This window comes from Dendrobium catenatum, unplaced genomic scaffold (genome assembly GCF_001605985.2).
Source record: "Dendrobium catenatum unplaced genomic scaffold, ASM160598v2 fragScaff_scaffold_794, whole genome shotgun sequence".
Classification (NCBI taxonomy): Eukaryota; Viridiplantae; Streptophyta; class Magnoliopsida; order Asparagales; family Orchidaceae; genus Dendrobium; species Dendrobium catenatum.
Genome location: NW_021319256.1, coordinates 354,498 through 366,267, shown reverse-complemented (window position 1 = coordinate 366,267; position 11,770 = coordinate 354,498). Strand labels below are relative to the sequence as shown.

Sequence of the window (11,770 nt, the reverse complement as noted above, 5' to 3'; positions counted from 1 at the left end):
CATGTATGAAATTTGAACCCCACTTTAAAAGAGTGTCATTCAATAAACTACCACCCTAATTTCATTAAGACTCATAAAAAATACAACATATGACAAATAATCATATGCCTTAAAAGGTATAGTGTCAAATATTCTCAATTTTGTCATGATTTTATACTTTTGTGTAATCTTCTAAATACTAAAAAAAAAAAAAAAAATTGTAGTGAACAATTATGTACTTAGTTTATGATAAGTGAATAGCTGGGCCGGTAATCATGTTATTCATATATAAATCTATTTATATATATGTTTTATTCACATCAAATAATTTCCCCTAATTTTATTGTTGCAATCCGGATTCTTAGGGTGTGATTTTGATGATGACAAAGAATATTAATTTAAATAGTTATTTTTAGTACATATTTTAGATATTCTTTTTGTCTGTGAGCACTAATATCGCAGGTTAAATATACGCTATTCAAGGCTACTAGAAACTCAAGATTGGGTAGAAAAGAATATCAAGTAAAAGAGTTTATACTTCTAAATATATTTTATTTTATATTTTTTGAATCTAACCATATAAAAGTATATGTAATTGGGTGACCGTGCACACATATAGGGAGACTGAGAAAATTTTAAAGTTAATTTTTTTTTTGTACTAATCATACTATTCCACTTACAATTATACTATACGATTAGTTCTACGGAGAATGAGTTTAACGACTAATTAAAAAATTAATTTATGTGAATTTATCATACTATACGATCCAAATCAAAATTTATAATTTGTTACGAACTGAAAACCCTAGCTACTGGATAAATTAAAATATTTGAAATTTAAATTTTGAACTAATGGTACTATTCGATATGATTATACTAAACAAAAATTTAAAATATTACTTAAATTAACCCCATATTAGTTAATCAAATCAAAGTAAAATTAATTAGAGTCGATTGTACTATATGATGATGATCATATTGCATGCTTAAAAGAGATGAAGTTTGGTCATCTTAGATATCGTACCAATCAAAATCATGCTTTTTAAACTAATCGTACTATACCATGTTCACATCGTATAGGAGGAATCACTAAAAATGAACTAACTGTACTGTATGATGATAATAGTATAGGAGTGGCAGAGATGATTTCCAATCATCTTAGGAATAATTTTGTATGAATAGACAGAAAGTAAATAGATCGTATTGGACAATCTTAGGGTTGTACTGGATGATCTTAAGATTGTACTGTACGATATGCCCAAAAAGATGAAAAAATTATCTGAAACGACTGTTGACATCATACTGGATGGAACTAACTTTTAAACGGATCATATTGTAAGAACAAAAGAAGGCTCACTGGAATTCTTGGGTTTTGAAGCTCATTACTTAAGCAACTTCTATACTTTTGTTTCAAAAGAGAGAGAAGATTGTGTGACTGCTGAAGGAACTCTGAGGGGTTCTTTTGAGAGAAAATCAGGGTTTGAGATGAAGGAGAACGTGGTTGAGTGTGAGGGAGAAAGAGTGTGAAAGAATCACATGGTTGCTCCGGGCTAGTTACACCCTTGCTATTCTTATGATCTTGGTTAGTCTTTGAAAGCTTTCTTGGGAGAGAGGCTTCTAAGTCAAATCCTCGAGGTACTTTGCCTTCTCCAAGAGGGAGAAAATGATTGGAGGTACTCATCCTTCTCTAGGAGGGAGAAAAGGATTGGAGGTGCACTTCCTTCTCTAGGAGGGAGAAAAAGCTTTGGGTTCTCTGCCTTCTTTAGAAGGGAGAAAATTGATTCAATGTTTGCTGCTGTCATCGGAAAGGTGGCGTAGCTTTCGGCACTTCGCCACATCAGCTTTGGTGAAATTGAGTTTGTAAGGGATTCACTGCTTTGATGTCGGAGAAAAAGACGAGTAACTTATTATTAGTGCAATACCCAGAGCAGTGGACCCAGGGGAGTGGACATAGATCAGTATTGACTGGACCACTATAAAATTTTTGGTGTGCTTTTTCCATTTTTCGCATTTTTTATTTTCTTCAATTTTCTTTCTTTGCAAGTTGAGTTTATTGGTTTCAATCTTATCAATCAATTGCACTGAGATTAAACTTTTTTGCTACAGAATATTTGCATGTGCTAAAAAAATGAAATAAATTACTTCCACATGTTATTTTGAGTAATTTATCTGAATCAAGTACTTAAATTGTTTTGTGGCTAAAACAAAAAATATTATTCATTTTTAGGAATTTTTAAAATTACCTATTCACCTCCTCTTGATGATCCCCGAACTAGTTCTTTAAGGTTCATCCTTCTAGAACTTTCATTTACTAGATCATAATTTTATTTGGGATGATTTTTTTATTACTTTTTAAAATATATTACTATTGTCAGTTTTTTTGAATAAAATTTTTTGTATTAAAAAATTAATTTAAAAATTTATAAAAAAAACGTTCCAAACAAAGGCTATATCTATGGGATCAACTCTAGTGATGAAATCAAAGATCTGAATCAAATTCATCATTCATCACCTGTCACTTTTTGTCGGCAAACTTCAGCCAGCATTTTTTGTCTTGTCTAACTAAATTTACTAACTAAAATAATATAATTTATTATCTTTCATATTTACAATATTAATTCTTAATTACATCACCACATATCAGTTCCTGCAATATCTCTCATACAATCCTTCTCTCCCACATCCATGGACAATAACGAAAATTCACAGATACCAATCCATCTGAACAAGCTACAACAAGCAATCCATGAATCTAAGCCATGGAATACCAATCCTAGACCCCTTTTCCACTTCTTTCCAACATCTCGACGGAGAAGAAGCAACAGTCGCCACCGGCCGTTCTCCAATTCGCAAACCATGTTCTCCCTTTGGACAGAGGAAAAAATTCCTCGAACCCAAATTATTCAGCTTCTCCTTCGAATCCAAACCTACATAAGCAATTAAGCAGTTAATTAATTAATCTCCACAAACCCTAAATCAATAATAATGAGAGGGAGGAACAGAGCTGTTAGGGTTCTTACTTTCCAGGCTAAATTGGGAATAGTGGAGGCCGAAGGCGGAGGGATCTGCAGAAGAAAGTAATGGAAGTCTTTCTTCTTCGATGTAGATCTTAATAACGGCCGACACTAAATCACGGACAGACCAATCCGTCTGAGCCATCACCTGAACTGGCCCCAGGCTTCTCTGCACCGTCACTTTCACCAAAACCTTCGATGGATTCGCCGGCGGTGGCAGGATCCGATAAGGTTCGAGGAGATCCGGATGGGTCTTCGGCCGGCGAATCTGTCGTATCTCTGGCGATTTGGTGGCCGTAGAGCCATGAAATGAGGCCGGCCGCGGCGGAGTGGGTCGGCGTAGGAGCTTAGGTTGTGCTGGGAAAGGAGCCATCTGGTAGACTAATTGATCACTTGCGGTAATAATTGAGAAGATCAAGGGTATATTTATATTAGCCGGACGGGAGAGAAGACCGAGACGGAAGTAAAGCGGGACCCACAGATAATTGATTGGTTCTGATTGTACTGAGGTGAAATAATTGGGAGGGGCGGCACCGGAATTGGGTGAGTCAGCAATCTTCTTGAAAGGTGGATCTGCCATTCAATATTACTTCGACAGATCGAACCTTAGTAGTAAGCTCATTTTAATCTGTATTAAATTATTAATTTAATAATGATATTTTTTATTCTATTAGTCTTTATTTTTGTCATTCTTTTAAGAGTTGTATTTATTTAAACATTTTATGAAGTATAGTCCATGAGATTAATTTAAAATAAGAATTTAAGTTAATTGAGAATAAAATTTTTATTCGTTTTATTTTTTTTATTAGAGTTCATTATTTATAATTACTTTATTTCTTTTTATAATTTTTAGCATGTTCTACTTATATTTTTTAAGTTTGTTATAATAAAAAGGATGTTTTTATTTTTCCAGTTATTTAATTTTAGATTTTATTTATTTTATTCTGTTCTAACATGATATTAGATTTTTTGATGTGGTACAATTAATTCATAAATATGGTGATTATTTCACAACTATGATAACGTGCAATTGTGGTAGTGGGAGAATGCTAAACTGATTAGGCTGTTTAGTTGGGTGCATTCATATTTTATTGTATATAGAATGTGTGTATTTTAACAATCATGTTGTTTGATTGAAAGTAAAATGTATACAATATAAATGTCGATGCATTTAGAATACACCATCTAGTTAATCATCAATGAATTTGAAAGTCAACCAATTTGATTAAATTTCAATTATATATTATGTGAAGTGATGCTGGCCACACTCGTCATTGGGCACCGTCAGCTATTGCCATTTTCAACTACCAGACGCCACCATTCATAATCACTCACTACTGGTGCAACTCGTCGTCATCCCCTGCTAACAATCATTGTCATACACATCCAATCATTGTCATCCACCTCCAATCCCACATAATGATGACTCTATAAAAACTCATTAAATTGTCTTAGGTTGGTTTTTATCTTCTCGATATAGAGTGTCTTAATAAAATTGACTATAAATGTATTAATATATATAAATTGAAAATGATAAATGGTTGATGAGTCATAGTTTGAGTGGTACGAGATATGAATGCATTTGGATACATTGGAATGAAATTTTATTAATGATAGTTTAACATACACACTTGTTATATCATCATTGATGATAATAATTATCTATTGTTGTGCAGTTGTTTCAGTTGTTCATGCTGCATGCCACATTTTTTTATCATTTATACTTTAATAGATGATAGTTATTTTCTATGTTTGAATTTTTAAACTCTCTAAGTGTTATTCTTTGTCATAACAAGTTTTATCAAACTTGTTTGGTGGGTAATCACCACACAAGCAGATTTATCAACAATAGATTCTAATTTGCTATTTTAAGCTTTTGCTATTATATTGATGTTAGTAGTTTTATGTTTGCAAGTTGTTTCTTTTAATTTTCTGTTCATTTGTTAGTATTGTTCCTATTATATTGATGCACTCTCTTTTTTATTTATAGTAATAAAAGAACATATTAGTTTTCCACTCATTGATTATTCTAGTATATTCTATTTATATTAATTGTATATATAATTTTTTAAGGAGCACAAATTCAATTTTCCTTCCAAACCCATGTTGTCACATACTTTAACTCGACAACCTATGTCTAATGATGGCTCTGATAAGCTTTAACATTTGTATATGACCAATGTCAAATGTAAGCACGTAAAACTCATATTTTGAATTTTTTTTACAAAAAAAAAACACTAATTAAGTTAATTCTAACTAATCGTATCAACATCCTTATAAGACCTCATTACTTTGCTTGAAAATATAAAAAAAATATAGAAATTATGATTTTATTTTTACTCTTTTTGCATTTGAAAAATGAATTATAGAGTTTAAAATAACTATTAAATCTTATTATATCTAATCAAATAATAAATTTAACAAACTTCATAATTTTCAAAACATAGATTTCTAGCTTCAAGCCATAATAATTAATAAATATAAATAACTTTTTTGTTAAATATTATTAGATCTATGTGAAATTTAATTGTGTTGACTATATTTATTATAATTTATCTCGAACCTTAATTCAGTCTATTGAGCTTCTTGAGGGGTTATAGTGGGTCCTCCCATTTTTTGGGTTCGTGTTCTTTGCTCCTGAATTTTTTTTGTATATCGTCCCAACACTGTGGACCTAAACTGCTAGATCATGTGTACTCATGTGCCCTGATGATGTGTACTAGAGCAGCCCAACACTACATAGTTTGATAGAAAAAGACAGAGAAGTTGAGTGTTGTGATCTCCAAACCCCGATGTTCTAGCATTATTGTGCTACATGAAATCACATAGTGGGAGCATTGTCGCACTCCAACATGGCACAACAGTGTTGTGAGACCACCTGTGTAGTTTCTTTTCTCATTTTTTAATAAGCATCGTGTCCCTTGGTGGTCTTTATTATATCTCTTTATATGTTTTAGTTTGAGAATAGTGTAAATGGAAGAGAAGTAAAGCGAGGGTGAGAGAGAAGATAAATTTTGCATTATTTCTCCTAAAATTTCATAGTGAATTTCTTTGTATGGTGTAGCTATGTGGTTTTTTTCCCAATTTTTAGTTTTTCTACATTAAATCCCAATTTTTTTTCTTTCGCATAGCATTTTCTATTTCTTATTTATTTTTCTGTAGGGTCTTACTTCCCCTCGAATAACTAGTATCAAAGCCACATTCTTTAGTATAAGTAGGAGTAATAGATGATAAAGCAAGATATATGATTGAGAAGTTCAACAATTTGAAGTTTGGATTATGAAAGATACAAATTAAAGATTTATTATTTCTTAAAAGTTATATTTATCATTAGAAGGAATCACCAAGAAGATGGATTTAATTACTATGGAGTAGTGGACGGTTCTAGATAGGACTACACTACATTTGATTTTAAGTCCACTTTTCTTACCTATAGCTTTCAATATTATAAATAAGAAAATTATAGTTAATCTCATGACTGCACTGACTAAGATGTATGAGAAGCATTCAGCCTCAAATAAAGTATTCTTTATGAAGATGTTATTCAATATGAAGATGTTATACATCATTTAAAAGGCATGACACTTGAATAATCTAAACAATGTGATGAGTTAGTTGTGTCCCATTGACATAAAATTTGATGATGAAGTGAGAGTAATTTTGTTATTATCATTATTGCCAGATAGTTGAGACGGGCTAGTTATCATTGTGAGTAACTCATTAGGAAGTTTAAAGTTGAATTTTGAGGATAATATGGGGTTAGTGCTTAATGAAGAGGTTTAGAGGATGGTGAATGGTGAATATTTAAATTATAATATGAATATTGAAGCAAGAGAAAGAGGTTTAGAAAAAAATATAAATAGAGGGAGTTCATAATCAAGGAGATAAAAATCTATTTCAGGTAGAGTGAAAGTTGTGTGCTAAAACTGCAAAAAGAAGGGTGCCTTGAAGGGCTGTATTCTTCCAAAGAAGGGTAGTGGTGGAGCTTGCGAGTCTCTAAAAGGGATGCTCATGGGGGTAATGCAAATGATACGATCATACTATCCCATAGGATATAATGGTCGCAAGCCTTTACACTCTTTACAAGCAGGTTTATAAAAGAGTAGATTGTATCATACATATAATTATCCATAAAAATAGTTGTTTTCCCATACCTATCTCTATAGATAAAGTTATATATGATTCTAGAGTCATGAGATTTTCCTCATTCAATACATCAGCTTGATTGAGGTTTATTTAATGTGGGTATTAATTTCCCATAAGTGTAAGTCTTTATTGTTAATTAAATCTTAGGCCTTAACCTAGAAACATTCTTGACTAAGGATGCTATTTTATTTTCTTCTTAGTTTAGTGCATAGTTGAAATCCTAGGCTCTTCTAATCCAAAAGTGATAGGATCAATGAGCTATTAAACACACATAAGGAATATGCAGTCATTCAATCAGTCTGAAGGGAAGACATCAAGAGAAGTGCAATCACTTATTAGGCAAGTAAACGTTAAAGGGATAGAAAAGATGCCATCAGTATGATTTAGATAAGTGAGATTTATCACCTCCCAAGAATGGAGAGTTCACATAATGATAAGGCAACTAGCGATATACTCGTAACACTAGCATTTGATCCTAAATCTATAGTGGATGTACTATATTCCTTATACTAACACCCTCTACCTAACCAATGCAAGATGGTGAGAGGACTTATAACTTATATCCCACTAGGGATCTAAGCCACCCTAACATGGATTTATAACTCTGCTCAAAAAGGGGAACTAGCTTGAAATTAACCTAGCATTTTAAAATAATTTAGCCTAATCTTATGTAAATGCAAGAGTGAAAAGGAGGTAAAATAGGAGAATGAAACCTATGCCCAACCATAAATGATACAATATTATTATAATGGTGAACTATCCCTCAATGTGATAAAATATATCATATACTTGACTCAAGATATGTATGAGGGAAGTGCTAATTAGAACTAGCCAGGAGCCACCGTGAAGTGGGCTTGGTTTTAAACATGAGTTATATTTCAACAAATTGATCCAAGAAATATCATGTATTAAATTTTGAAATATTGTTAGTTGATTTTATCCCTATATTTCTTTTATCTTAACTAAGCAAATTTTAACTTTTATAGAGAATTTAACCTCCTGAGAGCCTAACATGAAGACTCCGTTTGAGCCTCTCCAAAGAAAAATGACTGAATAAACATAATAAAATCATATAGTTTTAATACATAATCAAAGTAAACACACTAATTACCGAATAATAAATAATAAATAAGAGGCTAGAAGTGCACCTAGGTGGTATCAACATCCGATTCTTTAGAAATAAAAGCAGAAGAGGATGTCACAAACATGTTCTAAATGTAGACAGTATTGATCACTCAGATCAAGAGGAGAAAAGCTCTCACGCAAGTCCTCATAAGATATTTGGTACCTAGATAGTGGATGTTTGAAGCATATAACTGGAGATATAATACAATTCATATTACTAGAAGCTAGTAATGGAGGCAAGGTGACACTGGGAGATAAATCCATATGGAAAGTGGTATGTACATATATGATTTACAATAAGAATAAATTTTTTTGAAAATGTATTACTTGTAGAAGGCTGAAAGCATAACGTATTGAGTATTTATCAGCTTTGTGATAAAGGTTATAGTGTTAATTTTTTTCCTACAAGCTACACAATAAGCTAAATTGGAATTGATGTGTTGCTTGGAAATAGGATAAATAATGTGTATATGCTTGATTTAAATTTTGTTAAATATTCTAAATACTTTTTGTCTTAAAATAATTATTGATGAATTATGGTTATGGTACAGAAGACTGACACAAAAGCATGAAAAAATCTTAGGAAGATTACTCAAAAAGATTTGGTTAGAGGGATAGCCAAACTAGACTTCACTAAGGATCACCTGTGTGATGCATGTCAATTAGGAAAGTAAGTGAAGTCCTCCTTTCATTCAATTAAGGATCATAGAACCAACAAACAGTTGGAAGTCCTACCCATGGATTTTTTGGGACCGGTTAGCACTATAAGTCTAGGAGGTAAAGTTTTTTGGTTTGTTATAGTTGATGATTTTTCAATTCACTTGAGTCAAATTCTTATTTAATAAGAGTGAATCATTTTATGAATTTAAAATTTTTTTACTTAGATTCAGAGGAAACTAGGGTGTAAATTTTATCAATTAAAAGTGACAATGGAGGAGAGTTTGAGAAAGAGAAATTTAAATATTTTTGTAGAGGGAAAGAAATTGATCATAATTTTTTAACACCCAGAACCACTCAATAGAATGAGGTAGTCAAAAGAAAGAATAAAATTTTGATAGAAGCTAGCAACTAGAGCCATGTTGGTAGAAGGGAAGAACACCTTATTATGTTCAGAATAGGGTGAACATTATATCCAAATAGAAAAAGACACCCTATGAAGTTTTTAAGGGAAGAACACCTAATCTTTCACATTTACATATTTTTCAATGTAAGGTGTTCATTCATAATAATGGGAAAACTCCTTTAGGAAAATTTGATCCTAAATATGATGAATGTATTTTATTAGGATATTATAGTATTGGTTAATCCTATAGGATTTTTAACAATAGAACTTTGGTAGTTGAGGAGACCACACATGTAGTTTTTGATGAATTTGGCATTTCAAAAGAGCCATAGTTGGAAGAAGATATTATTAAAAATATCTCCTAAGGAACTGAAAAGACAAATTTGGAAGAGAATGTTGGAGTAGAAAATACTTAGCTAAGAGAATATAAATTTTCTAAGAGTCACCGTAAGGAATTAATTTTAGGAGAATTTAGTGAGGGTGTTAAAACTAGGCATATAATTAACAAATAAGTGATTCATTATGCATTTATATCAATGATTGAACCCACTAATATAAAAAAACCCTTTTTGATGAATTTTGAATTTTTATCCATTCAAGAAGATTTGAATTAATTTGTTAGAAATAATATTTGAGAATTGATTGAATGGTCAAAAGATCAAAGTATTATTAGAACTAAGTGGGTATTCAAAAATAAAAAAATAATGATTCTGGTGTTGTTAGTAAAAATAAGTTAAGATTGGTGGCCTAGGGGTATAATTAAATAGAAAGAATTGACTTTGAAGGAACTTTTTCCGGTGTAACCAGACTTGAAGGTATCACTAAACTTTTCTTGTTTTAAAGGTTTTAAATTATATCAAATAGATGTTAAGAGTGTCTTTCTTAATGGGGTAATATAAGAGGATGTTTATATTGACCAACCTTCAGACTTTAAAAATTTAAAATTCATAAATCATGTGTTTAAATTGATAAATGCATTATGTGGACAAAAACATGCACCTAGGACTTGGTATAAGAGATTAACACTTTCCTATTACAAATAGCATTTATTAAAGGAAGTGTGGAAACCACTCTCTTCTTGAAAAGCATAGGAGATGATATAATCATTATTTAAATATAAGTTGATGATATATTATTTGGATCTACCAATAAAAAACTTTGTGATAGTTTTTTAAAAATAATGAGTAGTGAATTTGAAATTAGTTTGATGGGAGACTTGAGTTAGTTTCATAGTTTTAACTTAAAGAAAAATGAGAAAGAAACATTTCTTAGTCAGTTGAGATATATTAAGGACTTCTTTAAAAAATATGAAATGGATAATGTTAAACCAATGAGTACACCAATGAGTTCTTCAATGAAGTTAGACAAGGACCCTAAGAGAAAATCTATTCATTAAAAAATATTTTGAGGAATAATTAGATCATTACTTTACTTGAATGCTAGCAAACCAGATATCACGCTTATTGTTTATTTGTGTGCCAGATTTTTAGCTGATCCAAAGAAATCAAATCTTATTGTTGTTAAGAGAATTTTGATATATCTTTTGGGAATACAAAACTTAGGGATTGGTTTTATAAGCAAAACTCTTATTTTGAAATCATTGAATATTCTGATTCAGATTGTACAAGTTGTAGGGTTGATTAGAAAAGTAATTATGGAATATATAAATTTATAGGAAACTCTTTAATTTCTTGGTCTAGCATAAAATAAAATTAGTATCCCTTTCTACTACTAAAGCAAAATACATTGCCTTAGATAATTGTGTGGCACAGGTTTCTTGGTTAAAATAATAACTGATTGACTTAGGATTTTCAATTTGCACTATTACTATTTTCTATGATAATACAAGTATCATATGTATTTCAAAGAATCCTATTCAACATTCTAGAACTAAGTATATTGATATTAGACATCACTTCATTAGAGATCATGTGGCTAAAGGAGAAATTGAATTACACCTTGTTTCTACTGAGAATTAACTTGCAAAAAATTTCTCAAAACAAATCGCTTTTAAAACATTTAGCACTTTAAGAACTAGATTAGGTGTGATTGATTTTAGTGCTTAAAATTGAATTTCTACAAATTTAATTTGCAATGTATTAATGTGTTTGTTTATTTTCTCTATTTGTAGTTACTATTTGTTTATTTGTTTTAGTTTGTTTTGGTTCATTAGTTGTGTTTAATTTTCTTTTTTCCGTATTGTCTTTTTAGTTTTATTTTTCATTGTTGAATGTCATTAGATATTAAGTGATTGGGTTTTGAGTAGGTTTTCTGTTTATCATGTCTAGTTTTAATTGTTCTCTTCCTAATGTATAAATTTTTTTCATATTATATGAATTGTGTAGCGTGTATATGATATTTTTCCAAGTTAAGCATGAAAGACTAAAATTTTTAATACATATCATACTGTACGATGTCATCATCATCTATAAAATATTTATTT

General features: G+C 30.8%; 1 protein-coding gene across 1 annotated transcript; it reads right to left on the bottom strand.

The window, feature by feature from the left end:
* Positions 1 to 2,546: 2,546 nt before the first annotated feature.
* On the bottom strand, positions 2,547 to 3,408 carry LOC110111084 (uncharacterized protein At4g22758). Its single transcript, XM_020842784.2, has 2 exons — positions 3,000 to 3,408; positions 2,547 to 2,906 (listed from the first exon to the last, which is right to left on the bottom strand). The coding sequence occupies exons 1-2, from the start codon at positions 3,364 to 3,366 to the stop codon at positions 2,710 to 2,712; spliced, it is 564 nt and encodes a 187-aa protein (XP_020698443.1). The 5' UTR covers positions 3,367 to 3,408; the 3' UTR covers positions 2,547 to 2,709.
* Positions 3,409 to 11,770: the final 8,362 nt, after the last annotated feature.

Bases quoted from the DNA above. Each gene is read 5' to 3' on its own strand.
- LOC110111084 (XM_020842784.2), bottom strand. From the start codon at position 3,366: ATGGCTCCTTTCCCAGCACAACCTAAGCTCCTACGCCGACCCACTCCG. The intron at 2,907-2,999 runs GTAAGAACCCTA...TTGCTTATGTAG, and splicing joins TTCCCAATTTAGCCTGGAAA to GTTTGGATTCGAAGGAGAAG.